The following is a 17,100-nucleotide window of genomic DNA, read 5'->3' on the forward strand; positions in this document are numbered from 1 at the left end:
CATTTTTTAATGATAGAAAACACAGCCCAAAACAAAATATTTTCCAATTTCTTATAAAACGGGCGAAAAATTGTGCCAAATTCCTGATAATTCAAGCAATAAAGTTTATAAATTATCTAAGAACAAATTCGATCTTATTTCAGAATATATTTTATACTTCAATGGCTTAGATATTACACAATTAGTTCGTAAACGCAAACTTTTTCATGATTCCGAAATAGATATTTTAATTAAAAGATTAGATTATTACAGTTCTATAAATTGTTATGAAACCTAAAGGAGTCAAATTTTGAATTCGATCAGTCCATTCCTCAAATTTATATAATTGGAATCGAGTTATTATCAATTAATTGTTTAGTTACTATAACAGTAAAATGTGACATGACTACTATTTACAAATATAATAAGGAAATTTGCGAGCTTAAAGAATATATACCCGAAATTGGCATTTATATGCCATGCGTTTATACTATCAAGTTAAATGACGAATATATTTTGAAAATTAGAATGAAATGGGAGTCAAATAAAATAGTTACAACGGTTACGGAGGTATATATTTCTACTATATTGTATTTATAAAATTAGTTATTTTAAACCATTAATAATATATTGGCGTGTAAAAATTCTTGATTATTTGATTTTTATTTTCAATTTTAATAAAATATTTGCAATCATAATCAATTATTATTGAATTCTGATCTTCCTAGTAGTTGTAGAACAACACGTGTAGTCTTTCGAAAAAAGAAAATATATTTTAAAAAAATACTAAACTAAACTGACTACAATTATTAAAGCCAAGTTTGAAATGGTATTATCCTCAAAGATTTTTGATCTCTGAAGATTTTTTTGAGAATGCTTAAACAGATATTTTCTATATAAAAAACATCCTCAATTTTAACTTCAACGGCGTTTGCTACTCTAATTCTTTCATAATTGGAGCGCGTTTTTTTAAAATAATGTATTCCAGCATGTTTAAAATACCTATCTTACAAATTGTAGATAATTTTTGAGTCATTTAATATTCGTATAAAAAAATCTATGGAAAGACTAATATAAATTATATTAATTAGTTCTTGGCAAAATTGTCTGACATTCGTAAGGTAGGTTATTGAAAAAATAATGGAATATATTTCCGACCAGAAATCACTTAGTTTATGATATGGTGTAGTAAAAAATATAATATCTATGCTTGTATACTTTTTTTCACTAAAATATTGGGTAGGCCGTTTTTAAAAATCTTCCCAAAAATATTTCAATATTTATAATTGATTATTCAGGAATTTTTCAGGCAGTCCCGAAATCTAAATCTATTGATTATGATTATAATAAATAGTGGTTTAGATTGTTAGTTATAAATATTGGTTTTTTAAAAAAGGAGTGATAATAATCAAGAAACAAAAAAAATTTAATTTTAAAATTTGAAACGAGTTTATAAATTTAAGATAATTTATCTCAAATGATTAAAATATTTTATTTGTGAAATATACTTTGCATTTAACATTTAATCAATCACTGAGCTATTAATATTTTTAGAATTAATATAAAAATATTAATATTAACATCATCATGTAATTTTATTAAAAAGTACTGGATCTAATAAATTGTTTTTTGCGATGTTCTTCTGAATTAAAATTTTTATGTAGCATAGATAAGACCCTGCCAGATAAAGTCTTTTGTATAAAAATTTTGAATCTAAACCTTTACGATTTTTGGTTAAGAATGGGGGTTTTTCTTTTGAACACAGCTGAAAACCATTGCTAGGAATATATGTATTTTTAAGTTATAGTGACCAAGGCAAATAAAGTTTACATCTAATCTGTAACCAATTATATTGCTCGTTGTTGTAACCCTTTTTTGGGATTGTAATATTTTATTTTAGAAATTAGGCACGATTATCATTTATTTAAATAAAATATATTACTATTCTCCTGAAAACTTCTGTTTATTATTACAAAATAATATCAAATAAGTTTTGGAGGTCTATAAATAACTTTTTAAAATAATTAAAAACATTTCACTAGCGGATCATATAATAAATATTTTTAAAAATAATTATTTAAGGTATATAATTTATCTTTTTAACTATATATTATAATTCAAAACAAAATAGAAATACATCAGAAATTATAAATATAATCATTTTATGATTATTCGTTATAGGCTAGCGCACTTTATTAGATCATTACCTCCACTCTCCTTAATTAATATTTCATAAATTAACCACGATTAACTAGAAATCTCCACCAAATTTATCTTTATAAATCTCCTAATAACAGATTTAAATAGATGTCTATATTATATTGCAAGAAAGATAATAAACTCAAATAAATTAATGGATAATCAATGCCATGCAGATAAATAAGTGGATAATTAATTACTCCAATAAAATTAGATAAATGGATTATTGAATATCCAACTGAATCGAAAATGAATAAATAAACAAAAACAAAATATATTATGATGATTCTCTTCTCTTCTCTTCTATTGCCAGTTAAATATGTGGATAACGAACTGCAACCACCTACGTTATCACCTGACGAGCAGCTTTCCACTTAATATATCTTTATAATTGTCCAAATAGCGCAAGCCTCCAAATGAAATATATCCCAAGTATAATACAAGATATTGGATATATTAAGATAAATTGGTAAAAAATGATGTGTATTTGATAAATATAATATATAACGAATATCTCTCGTAAAAATAAATAAATTATTAAAACCGAAGTAATAGATAAATATATGGATATTAAATGTTTCCTCCTATAATTAAAAAATTCAATATGATTTCCAGAAAAAATTATAGTGTTTATCGAATATAATATAAGAATATCATTATACAGACTCACCTTAATAGATTACTATAAATAAATTTAGATATTCATGAAGATTTCATTTATAAGTTGCTCTTGAAGATTGGTAAATTTTATATATCTAATAAAATTTTAAACAAAGTCATCTGATATTTAGAATACAAATCCAATTAAGAATCATGCTGTTATGCTATAAATCTTAATATATATCACTCACAATCCTTTTGTAATCTAATACACCCTCATTAATTTTTTTATTCTTCACTTTTATATCTAATAAAAAAAAATATATTATATATATATATAATGTTTTATCTAGCAATTGTAACAGCCTTTCTCCTCCGCTCTACCGCCTTTTCTTTACTTTATCCCTGACTGACAGCAAAATATCCACAAAATCCATCTTTATAATCCTCAAATTAGCCGCCTTTCGCCTACACTTTATTGTCTTTTTCCTACTTTATCAGTGACTGATAGTAAAATATCTACAAATTTATCTTCTATCAATAATCGCACTTGCCCTTATTAAGTATAGCAGGATATAGTAGATTCAAATAAATTTATCACATATGATGTGGCATATGGATAATAATTACAATATAAAATTGTGATAAATAATATCGCCAATAAATAAATGGATAATTAAATCAACTGCAATAATATATGAATTCAAATATAGGAATTATTATGTGATATTTCAGAAAATAAGTCTTGAGTTTTAAAGATATTCAAATTCTTAGAATATGAGAATTTTGTCAATTATGACTTCTAATATATATTTGATGTTATTATTAATTTTCTTTCTAATATCTTCACGTAGACCTGACAAAATATAAATTATTTGTCAAAAACATCTTATTAGAACTTAACTCATTTTCAAATAGATTTCAATGTATTTCTTCATGATAATAAAAATATTATAATAATAATGTGATCCATTTTTGATTTTTGTGTACATCGAATTTTGAAAGTTTTTTATTAAAGCGAAGCAATTATACATTACACCTAGAATATATCAGCAATCAAATAAATTAAGATAATAAATATAGCTAACGATTATATTGATGATAAACGATCTGCAACACTTTATCAGCCGAAGAACCCCAAATCCTTAATAATTCTCCAAATAACCGTGCGTGCCTCCAAATATAATAAATCGGAATATGGAAGATATTATAATTTGTATTAAATGATGTGGAATCGACAAAAACGAATAATAATTTATATTATGATAAAGATCGCCAATAAATCAATAGGTCGAAATAAAGAATATTATATGATATTTCTGATATTAAGTCTTGAGTTTTAAAGATGTTCAAATTCTAAGAATATGAGAATTTCACTAATCTTGCCATTATATATTTCATGATATTATTGACATTTGAATTTATTTTCTTTCCAATATCTTCACGTAGACCTGACAAAATATAAATTATTTGTCAAAAACATCTTATTAGAACTTAACTCATTTTCAAATAGATTTCAATGTATTTCTTCATGATAATAAGAATATTATAATAATAATGTGATCCATTTTTGATTTTTGTGTACATCGAATATTGAAAATTATTTATTAAAGCGATGATGATAAACGAACTGCAAATCAGCTGACGAACCTCAAATCATTTAAAAAAATGAAAACCCCTACATTATTTTTACAAAAATATAACATAGCCAAAGGACTTAAATAGATGTATATAAAATCTTGAATAAAATATATAAAAATAAAATCAAAATAATGGTACACCCCTGTATGACGAAATATATATGTTATTAATTAGAAATGTAATATTTTGTCGTTGTTATTTCTTTCTTCCATTTAATAGTTAAAGTGCATATCAACACCTCAAAAATTTAAAAATTGAAGACTCCTATATTATGCTCAAATTTTTATACAAAGGTATAGAAATAATCCTGTAATAAAAAAATAATTTTATAGGTCTTATAATCTAAAAATTTTCGGGCTAGACCTTATTTGATGTCTTAAAATCTCAAAATTTTTAAACCCGGTCTGGTTGGTATTTCGTTTTTTTTAGGTTCAGGCCATATTTCTACCTGGCTCAGATGTTTTATTCTTTTAAAAATAGTAAAAAATAATTTAAAGCACTGATATATTATAATTGTAGAAAATATTATCCTTATATTATTATTTTAACAAAATTAGGCAAAAAAATATGATATATTCAAAAATTTAATTGTAAGACAATATTAACTAAGAAGTAAATTATAAATCTACTCATGTCAATTTTCAGGATTAAGCTAATTTTTTCATTATTTCATCAATACTTGATATCAAATACCTATGAGTTTACTTGAGACATCAGTAAAGCTATTATTTAGTGCATCCGATACGAGAGAGAATCGATATTTTTCCTTCAAATCCTCGAAGATGTGTTTCCAAGACCTAGGATATTTAACAGGGTTGCCAGAATCATTCAAACAAAAGCGGGATAATATAACAAATCAATATTTTATGAATTAATAAAATTTTTCGTTAAATATTTCTTAAAATCTAGTAGGAGATATCGGGGCAATTTCGGACATGGGGTAAATTCAGAGAGCCTTCTTATTTAAAATCTATTTTACTTTGAGACTTGCAATTTATAACTAAAATATAATAAGTTTGTTAAAAAAAAACATCTCACAACACTATTGAAAAATAATGCAAAACAACCTTTAAACTAAAAGGATAAAAAAATTGTGCTAGGTTATTTTGGTTAAAATTAATATATTGCTATACATGACACTGTGAACAATTTTGAACCATTAACAAGTATATAATATAATTTCAAATATAAAGAAAAATTATCATAATTTGTACCCTCAAAAGTTATCCTTTTATTAAATGTTTCAATTTAACCAAAAATAAATATAATATAGTTTTTAATTATGCAATATTCTTATATAAAAGATTAACCCTAATTCTATTTAACTACTATTTACTTGAATAAAGTGCTATTAATATTTAGTTACTTTTTTGCATATTAAAACACATGAAAAGCTAGCCTTTTATTTATATCCATATAGGATATAATAATAAAATATTTTCCCCATATTTATGTGGGTAAAAAATTTATATATACTTGATTTTCCCCTTTCGACTTAAAAATAATATATGTACTTGTTTTCTTATTACCAGAGGGACCATTTGATACATTTTTGTAGGTAAAAAACGTTAGAAATAGGTTCATATTCATATCTACCGCAAATATGCTACATCTCGGAATATAATTAATTTTAAAAAGGTTGATAAATAAATATCGTCAATACAGCGATCCGCCAAATGCATTATTGCGTATGTTGGATTCCGCGAAAAAATGTTACAGCGAATGCATCACCGCGAAAAAAGTATCGGCATCAACGAGAAAATATTAACGCGAATGCATTATGGCGAATGAATTGGCGTTAAAGCATTAGAGCGGAATTATTAACGCAATTATTCCCGTCGAATACATTTTTTTATCTTAACTTTATAAAATTTTATAAATTAATTACATTTCCATTAGTATTTAGAATATGTTTAATTAAACCTAGATTAGATATGTTTCAAAAGACTTTAATCCGTTTATAGTTATCTTAAAATTTAATATGTTTCAAAAAAGACATACCCTATATAACTAAATAAGTTTATAAAATTAATTACATTACCATCAGTATTAAAATACGTTAAATTAAACCTAGATTAGATATGTTTAAAGATTTTAATCAGTTAGAAATAAACATACGCTATGTACAAAACTACAAAGTAGTTATGAGAAAACTTTCAAATACACTCAGGGCCGTAGCCACGGGGGGAAATATGTTAAAAATATTAAAATACATTAAAAATAAAGTATATTTAAGTTTTTTAGTGTATCCTAGGCCAACTAAATAAAATATTAAAGGCCAACTAAATAAAATATGTAATAAGTTAAAATATTAATATGTTAAAACATTAAAGAGAATAAATGCAATTAAAATAATACTTATCTTTAAAATTCTTGCATTTATGAGAACTTGTGTTAGTTTTATTAGCATTTTGACAAAAACTCATCTTGTTGATCATTTGCATTGGTTAGGAGTCTCGTCTTGTTGATCATTTGCATTTTTCCGACACTTGTTGAGAAAATATCAATAAATCAATTTTGCGTGGTGAAAATTAATATTTCATTATCAATATTCGCAGACATTTTTAATGGCTTCGTATCATATAATGAATAAAGAATCATTATATATCACTAGCTAATAACCCGTCAAGAATGACGGGGAATTAGAATTTTCTCCTTTATAACTATTTTTATATCTTTAAAAACTCAATCTATGAAAGGATGATAGATATTAGGGCTCCCAGGTTCTTAAATATAGTCGAGACATCCCGGTGCTTGAGACATTTTCTTTATTGTCAATAAAGGACACAAATATACACCTTGCTCACATTTAAAAGATAAAAGAAAATTTTACCCAATAATTAAGATTTATTACATGGAAACAATGTCTCTTATTGGAACCCCAAATATTACATTATCCACCAGAGCTCCTGTTAGTCAGCATTTCTGTTCACTCCCCACCGCGTGAAGGTAGGAGATGGATTTTAGGGGAGCAAAGAAATGAATAAAAGAATGAAAAAAGAAGGAAGAAATAGAAAAAAAGAGACAAAGATATGAATTATAAGAAAATATAATAATTGTGTATACCTTAAGACTTAACGATTATGGGGTTCCAACACATATACATTTGTAACCATATAAAAAAATATAATCTAGTAAAATTTATTGATAATGATGATGGTATCGTGTCTATGATGTTTTTGGTGGATGTAGTGTCGTTTTTTTGATTTCATTTCCTTGCTCGTAACTTGCCGTAAATAACTGGAAATAAAACGTGTAAATTGGAAGTATAAAATAAAATTTACTGATGATGATGATGATGGTATCGTGTCTATGATGTGGATGTAGTGTCGTTTTTTTGATTTCATTTCCTTGCTCGTAACTTGCCGTAAATAACTGGAAATAAAACGTGTAAATTGGAAGTATAAAATAAAATTTACTGATGATGATGATGATGGTATCGTGTCTATGATGTTTTTGGTGGATGTAGTGTCGTTTTTTTGATTTCATTTCCTTGCTCGTAACTTGCCGTAAATAACTGGAAATAAAACGTGTAAATTGGAAGTATAAAATAAAATTTACTGATGATGATGATGATGGTATCGTGTCTATGATGTTTTTGGTGGATGTAGTGTCGATAATATATTTTATTAACCCATTCAAATAAATAAACCAATAAAATTCTAAGACAGACAACAATATTCAATATTTTAAGGGTTACAAAACTAATACCAATACAAACCAAAATATAAAACTAATACCACTTAAGCCAATCTCAATAACTGATAAATTCATCTAAAAGTAAGGATATATACATGTTTAAAAGCAATGTCAATATTATTTACAATTATACGTCAATACTATTTTTTAATTGTAATAATAATAAAAGTATAAAATAAAATTTACTGATGATGTGGTGTCGTTTTTTCGATGTTTTCCTTGCTCGTAACTTGCCGTAAATAACTGGAAATAAGATGTGTAAATTGAAAGTATAAAATATGTTAAATAATATTAACTTTAAAAAATTATTTTTTTTTTTATCCTTAAGTCATTTATGGTGTAACTTAAATATTTCAAATGTAATAAAAATTGTTTCTTTCTTTTTGTTAAAAACAACTTTTTTTTATTTTAAATCAATTTGTTTATAAACTAATATTAAATTTTATATTTTATAAATCACTTAACAAACTAATGTTCAATTTTTTATTTTTAACTTTTTAAAAAAAGATCAATTTATGATAAATTACATTGTCAATATATATAGCAAACTATTTTTGAATATGTGATCATTATATTTTTTTAATTTAAATATCAATAAATTCACGTAATATACGTCTAAAACTTTTATTTTCTGCCTTGATCCCTGCTAACCTTTTTAAAATAAAATTTACTGATGATGATGGTTGATGGTTTTGCTCGATGTGGTGTCTGTTAAAAAATATAATTATTTACTGATGATGATTGAAGGTTTTGCTCGATGTGGTGTTTGTTAAAAAAAATATCAATTTTTGTAATTATTATATTATTATATGTTTTGTAATTGTTTTTTGTATTGAAATTCTTTTTTTGAAAATGGCGGTTCAATTTGGTTTATGAATACGTGTTTGATATGTTTAAGCTATGATGATTTTTATTGAATATATATATTATAGATTTGAATTCCTTAGCTCTTGTAGGATTATCTGCAAACATTTTTTTCATACTAATGTTCCTTCCTGCCTATTGCCTCAAAATACTTCTGAAATGCTTTCCATGATTTATAGGAGATTAAATCCATTTTGCTAATATGATCTAAATTGGCTTAAAATTGCTATGATAGATAGATAGATAAATTATAGATATATAGAAAGAACAATATATTTGACATCAATTAAGACAATATATTTACATTTCAACCTAGAAATATAATGCTATTTAAAATAAAATATAATATTATAGATGGCGCTAAATATCATGGAGATTAAAACTACAATTTAACATAACTTAAATACTTCCGAATTTGTTAATATTAATTAAATATTATTAAGAATCACTCCCTATTTAAGTAGGACAAACGTCAAATAATTAATAAAGAAGTTGAATATTACATAGTATATTAACAAAATTATAATTGACTATTATCAGGTAAAATAATTGACTATATAATGTCACAGTTGTGACAAGCCTTTTATTATATAAGAAGATATCCCTCTGATTTTAAATCAGTATTAAAGGATTAATTAAATTTATCATAGGGAAATATTTCATCAATTTTTAATAGAAGAAGATTCATTAGCAAAGGTTAAGTTTAAATAAATGAATAAATTTAAAAGGAAAAAAAATTAACTCGTTGGTTAAATGAATGTCAATCATAAAATAATAGATCTTTAATTTTATAAAAAAATGTCAAGAATTTGTGGCGTTTATTATGATGCACAAAATAAAATATTATTTACAAATCTTTTAAATATTTTTTTCTTATTTGTTAGTTTTTTTTAAATCTAAGATTTAAATTTCGTGCGTATTTGATATTTTTATTTATAATTATGTTATATAACACAGTTGTTATATTTTTTTTATTCAAAATGATTTCAAAGAAAACTCCCCCCTAAACAAATTTTAATGATGGAATAAAATATTGTTCAATAATATTTTTATAGTTTTATAATTATTTTTTTTTAAAAATTCAAATACTTGGCAGGGGCTGTCACGTAGTCTTAATTATTATTTGTAAAAGAAGGTCAATTATTTTATGGTTGACATCTCATATATAAAATGAGATTTGTAAAAAAAATGTAGCCTAATGTTTTTTATTTTTTTAAATCACATTTAAATAAATTAAAACAGTTTTTTAACAACAAAAAATGTGATGCATATAAATAATCGCTAAGATAAAAAAAAATGGCGTCCAAGATAGAGATATTCACGGTATTATATAGGGTAGTATAAAATTACAGCTAGTTTTTTTAAAAATAGATAATAAAACCTTCTTAAAAGATGGAGGAATCATTTGTTGAACATCAAAAGTATATTGGTCTTAATGGGTCAAGATAAAGAACCGGTATTAATAAACTAATATCATTGTTCCTAGAATAATAAAACTAAAAAAATAAATTCCCCATTCGAATCATCGAAAATGATTTTATTTTCCTGAACATAGTTGGGCAATTACAATATTTTGAGCTATTTAAGCCAATTTTTAGCCGAAGGTTTATCACTTTGACCTCAGGGGTTTTCTTATAAATATAACAGTTCAAATTTGAAAGAAACTATTATAAATTTAAACTTATTAATGTTCACATATTTTCTCCGGCAAAGAACATTAAAGAGTTTATCGTAAGATATGCTGCCTTAATCTAGCTCTCTGAGAAAAGACGTTAACAGTGCTTTTGATATATTGTTTTTGTTTATTCAATTAAATTATAAATAAATAAGAATTATAATTTACCAAGATTTTATAGCCATTAGACAGGGTCAAGCGACTCATATCGAAACTATGTAATCTTTGTCTCCTCATAGTTTTTATCCCCAATAAAAGCATTAAAATTTATTTAGACCTCTATTTCATGAGTGTCCCAACTATCACATATATGTAATCGAATTTTCTTAAAAAATATAATATTTATAAAAAATATAATCCTGTTAGGTATAGTATTATTTAGCGTTATCATTATACTATTAAGTTGTCCATGGATTTAGTCTAATTAATAAATGAAGCTTAAAACTTTGGTGAATAAACATCCAGATAATAATTTTTAAAATATATGATAAAATTAGATGTTAATATATTTATTGTAATTTTTAATTTATAATATAATTCTTATATATCTTATGGCCAGAGACTGGGTCAGAAAATCAACTATCACATAAACTCATCTAGTTTTGTTTCATATTTTATTTTAAAGATTAACGATTGGATTACACATTCATGTTATAATTTAAATATTTCCTCGTTGAAGCTACTAGTTACGATAAAACCTACCTGCACATCTTACAATGAAATTTATACCTTATGTTTTTTTTATCGAGACTAAAATTTATGCTATATCAGGAATGAAATTACATATCATTGTACAGGGAAATAACTTTGTATATGTCGTAATTTTTAAAGGGATCAGAACTATCCGGGATCATCACGGGTTTTAAAGGGATAACTAAAAAAATTAGGGTTTTAAGTTAAGGAATGATAATACCGTATTATCACGTTTTACCGTGATAAAGAGGAATCTTATTTTAAAAAGCGTTTTACGTGCGTTTCGTTTTATTTCTTTTTAATTTTAGTGTGATTATTAATTTCCAATGTTCTTTTATTGGTCTTATGAAATAAGTTATGTCTAACATAGGGTATCAATCGATAGCGAATCAATAGATCTATTCAACTAGAGGTCAATCTCTCCCGAGGATACAAAACTTCATAAATAGCAAATGACGTGTTTTAGAGTTACAAAAATTTAAAAACGCTACGTTAAATAAATATAGAAACGTCAATTATGCTGGTTTCTCGTTTTTTGAAAAAGGTCTCAACTTGCTAAATGAGTTACAATATAACTAGTGAGTTTAAAGAATTTCTTTAGAAAAATAGAGATCGGGAAAAATATTATCAGCTAGGAATTACAATAAGGTGACAAATTTATTGTTCCCAATATATTTAAAATATAAAAACATAATAAAGATGAAATATTTATTAAGAAGTAAGTGGATAAGTATGCATTAGCGATAATGCATTAGCGATAATGCATTAGCGATAATGCATTCGCGATATATGTTTTCGCGGTAATCGACATTCGCGATAATACATTTCGCGGTAAAATTTTCGCGGTATTGACGTGATACGAGTTTAAAGACATATGAAAATAATTAAATTCATATCGTAAAAAATGATACATATAAACAATATCATAACAGGCAGGTCCGTGAAGTTGGCCCCCCAATTATGGATTTTTAATGGTTTATCAGTTGGACTGATTTGTACGGTTTTCAGTTCGATTTATACCATCACTATGACCAGGCCCGGCCGGGATTTAAAAATTTTAGGCCTGGTCCGGCCCGTATATATTAAAAAAATATTTTTTTTAGGTCCGGCACGGCCCGGGTATATTTAAAAAAAATTAAAGGGCTTACTTGAAATTTTTTGAATTAATATGCTTATAAATAATAGAAAATAATATGTAAAAAAATTAATTAATTAATATAAAATAGATTAATAAACAAATATTTTATTTTAATTATGGAAAGCAATAAAACTTTTTAAAGATGGTGCGGGGGGGGGCGTATAATTATTTTCCTTTTCTTTAAGAATAATAGGGGAGACCGGGGTGGGGTATTCTTAGGACAGGGGAACGTTAGGACATTCCAATATTTATATCCCTTCCATATTCACTGTTTAACAAATTTTACTGAGTAAATATCTTGAGAGTGCTATTTTTAAAGATTGAAATAATTTGTTCCAAATACACTATGCATTATGGAAAATGGACTCTGGCGAAATTATATATATATTTCATTAAATTATTTTTTCAGAAATTCATATTATTAGTTGAATTAAAATTGGAAGAAGAAGTTGGCCTATCCCATTCCTATATCTTTTTAACCTTAAATCCTACTCCTTAACCTTATTTCAGTATTATTAAAATTTTTTAACAACATTTCAGTCAATAGAAAAATTTCCTTCCGTAAACTATTCCCGTTCCCTTTCCAATCTCAACACTCCTCTATCGTAAATCATTATTTATCGAAAATGAACGTATATATAAAAACAAAACATAATTATGATATATGAACCAAGAGGAAAAAATATTTTTTTTTAAATATGATAAAAAACCTGATTTTGATCAAAAAAAATAAAAATTGTAAATGTACACATGTTTTACGATTGTATTATTAGAGCTTCTCGTTTTGCATTCTTTTGTGTAATTGACCGGTCAAATACGATTCGGTCGACCGATTTCTGACCGGTCAAATATGGTCAAATTCAAAAAAAAATTTAAGAATTTTATATTTTTTTAATTTGTGCATAATTTATTTAAATTTATATTTTTTTATATAATATTTAGTGTTGTTAAAAAATCGAGTTCACCCGACTCCGACTCAGAGTCTGAAGTCTTTAGTCGTGAACTCGAGTCGTGAACTTGAGTCGTGAACTCAAGTCGACTCGAGTCGTGAACTCAAGTAGTAAACTCAAGTCGACTAGAGGACGAATATTTTTATTAACTTGAGTTTTCGACTAGAGGACGAATATTTTTATAAACTTGAGTCGTCGACTAGAGGACGAATATTTTTATAAACTTAAACCATATTCATGAGATAAAAAATGTTTGTAAAACTTTATTAATTAATAAAGAATAAAAAGTATAAGTTGAATTTACATATTATATTTTGACTTCAGAAGACTCAAGTTTTTAAAAATATTCGTCCTCTAGTCGACGACTCAAGTTTATAAAAATATTCGTCCTCTAGTCGACTCAAGTATATAGACTTGAGTACACGACTTGAGTCGACTTAGGTTCACGACTTGAGTCGACTTGAGTTCACGACTTGAGTGGACTTGAGTTCACGACTTGAGTGGACTTGAGTTCACGACTCGAGTCGAATTGAGTTCACGACTTGAGTCGACTTGAGTTCACGATTCGAGTTCATAACTCAAGTCAGTTTGGGTCTATTTTTTCGACCCAAAACTTGACTCAGTTTTCGACTAAGTCGACTCGACTCAGTCGATTAACAACACTATTAATATTACTTATAGTTTATGGTATTTTATTTTATCAATTCCAGTTAATCTTCCAAAAATAAAATTTAGTCACATTTTATTCATTCGTTCATCCTAAAATATCTTTAAATACAGTAAATATTTTTTTTTAAATAATAATTTGCATTTTTGGTTATTAATTGGCTTTTTTTAGAAAAACAAAAAAAAATTAAAATATAATTATAATTTAAAAAAAAAAAATCTTCTAAAATTTCCATTTTTAAATCTTCTAAAATTTCCATTTTTATGTTTTTTTCGTAGCTTTTAATCTTTTTTTGGATAAATATTAAATTCTCATCTTCCTATCCTAATTTAAACTAAACATTGTTCTTTCTGTGTACCCTTATTCTCACGTGATTATCATGACATTTTATGACATATCTCCTTAATTCAAGGAGATATTCGGTAATCAAACTTTCGAGGATTTCGTTGATTTCGAAAGAAAATTCGCCGCATTTCAAGAGCAAACCGGCGCCATATTTAGGATCAAAAGTAGTATGAGGGTGGGGGCGCCGAAAATAAAAAGCGGTCATAATTGACGAAAAGTTTAAATACGGAGGTGTCACTTACATTTGCGTGAGGGAATGAATCAATAAATCCCCCAAATTTTACGCATATAGTTCTGCCAAAGCTTTTCTATCGCACTTATATGTTATAATTTAATTTTTTTTTAACTGCATAACAAAATAAAAATTTGTCAATTTTTATGTTTAAATACACAATTTTATTTTTAGGGGAGTATCATGCAATTGCAAAATAAACATATCTCTAAGCTATATACCCGCCATTCAAAAGTTGTACGTAACTAGCACTAATCCCAAACACAACCATCCTATACCTATCAAAAATCCAAAAGATAGCGTAATCCAAGAACCTCACAAATCACCTTCACCCTTGGACGATCACCATTCCGAAATCGAAGGTAATTCTAATCCCAATTATTATTTTTTATTGATTTCCAAAAAAAAAATACAAATAATCCCTCCTTTTGTTCCATAAAAATTTATTATTATAAATTAATAAGCTTATTTTTTTGATAGATTTGATTATTTTTCTAAAATGATATTTTTATCATATTTATAAAAAAAATACAATAAAAGCGATGATATTAAAAATTCAAGCCTCTCTTTGAGTATTCTTTCTTTTTTTTTTGGTTTAATAAAATCTCTATTTTAGAACTACCTTGATATTTAATTTTTTTTATAACAAAAAGAACAATTATTTATAGAATATTACATAAAATATAAATAAATAAATTCGACTACTTCTTACTATTTTACTAAACTAAAAACTAATATGCCACAAACAAAACACAATTAAAAAAATTATTACTATTTTCTTACTTATAGTAACTAGGATAAGAATTTAAAAAAAATAAAGCACTGTTAACGTCTTTTCTCAGAGAGCTAGATTAAGGCAGCATATCTTACGATAAACTCTTTAATGTTCAGGGCTATAGTTGGGTAATGGTTAAATGTCGGATACTTGCCGGAGAAAATATGTGAACATTAATAAGTTTAAATTTATAATAGTTTCTTTCAAATTTGAACTGTCGCATAAAACTTTTTTTTTCAAAACAGCAGTTAACTTATCTTTATAAATCTGTGTCATTTTTTTTTAGCTCTTTACTCTATACTCTTATTATAATACTAATAAAAAAGTATCACTCGACTTCTCAAAAAAAGTTTATATGTTAAAATGTAGAAGAAAAAACCCCATTCGAATTAATGTATAACTGCCTAAATCTAGTTTTGAATTAAACGCCAGGCTGTCAAAACATCAATAAATTAAATTCACAAACTAAAAAAACCTTCAAAATAAATAAGCTTTTTTCATTTTATTGTATTTTTGTTCTATTTAATATTAATGAAAATGTACCGTCATTCACCTAACAAGAATTTTTCTGAAAATACACATTTAATTTTAATTACCCATATATCATAGGAAGAGAAAATAAGAAAAACTTTTATTTTGCAAGCTCTACATATTGATTAATAAATCATATCTCCGATTTTTCATCTTTTTTTTTAAATTTCAATCTTATTGCAATAACAAAAATCAATAAATATAATTAATAAATATATTGCTTATCGTTGTCAACACCAATCTGAGAATTTTAGCCGCCAAGTACAAAAAATAATTTGAATTTATATAATTTTTATAATTTAAATTTAAACGTATCCTATACAAGATCAAAAGAAGTCTGTACTGCCCGACCCATTGTTTGCTATAAATATCTCATTGAATTTCGTAAGTTTTTTATTTTGCTTTAAAATATTTTACAATGGAACTTAGTAATGCCTAGATCGTAATAATTTTTTAACGGTCCATTGACTTGCTTGCCGATGGCTTTTATATAAAATCTCCCTATGTCCATTTGTGTAAAAAATGCTTTTGGCACACCACCAGCCCGATGTTTAATAATTATTAGATTCTTATTTCAGAGATCTACTAACCCGAAAAAGACCGGGGCCTTACGGTTCGGGCTATTTGGGTCTTAATTTTTTTTAAATATTAATTTTCCTTCGTGAAATAAATTGACATTTTTTAAAAATCTTGCAAGAAAAAGGCGTCAATAACTTTTTTATAGTATATTTTTTTTTCTTAGTAAAAAAAAATTTGCTTCGGGCGGGATATATATGAAAAAATTTGTTCGTGATCGGGCCGGTTTTCTGACATTACGGCTATTTTACTTGGTTTATACGTATTGCCATTTTCGCGTATTTTTTGATCCGATTTAGAATACATTCTTGGAATGCTTTTTTGCATATTTTTGCCTCGTATAAAAGGTGTTTTCGCAAATTTTAAATCTTAAATAATTTAGACATATTTTGTTTTCATTTTTTAAAACATAGTTTAATCCTGATTTTCTGTTATATCGGAACGATTGTAATACCTATCCTAACAATATATGGGGAAAAAAAATATTATCTAAAAATACGTTACGATATATTTCAAGTTAAGCATAATATCATTAA

General features: G+C 25.6%; 1 protein-coding gene across 1 annotated transcript in view; it reads left to right on the forward strand.

Moving 5' to 3' along the window:
• The first annotated feature begins 10,374 nt into the window (after nt 1-10,374).
• Nucleotides 10,375-17,100, forward strand: part of LOC135928213 (heme-binding protein 1-like) — a 42,684-nt gene continuing 35,958 nt past the window's right edge. Inside the window, exons 1-2 of the mRNA XM_065464603.1 lie at nt 10,375-10,403; nt 14,857-15,044. Coding sequence (XP_065320675.1) covers nt 10,375-10,403; nt 14,857-15,044 — 217 coding nt within the window. The remainder of the gene's footprint in view (nt 10,404-14,856; nt 15,045-17,100) is intronic.

The sequence above is a fragment of the Gordionus sp. m RMFG-2023 genome, chromosome 4 (assembly GCF_954871325.1).
Source record: "Gordionus sp. m RMFG-2023 chromosome 4, tfGorSpeb1-WG-v2, whole genome shotgun sequence".
NCBI lineage: Eukaryota > Metazoa > Nematomorpha > Gordioida > Chordodea > Parachordodidae > Gordionus > Gordionus sp. m RMFG-2023.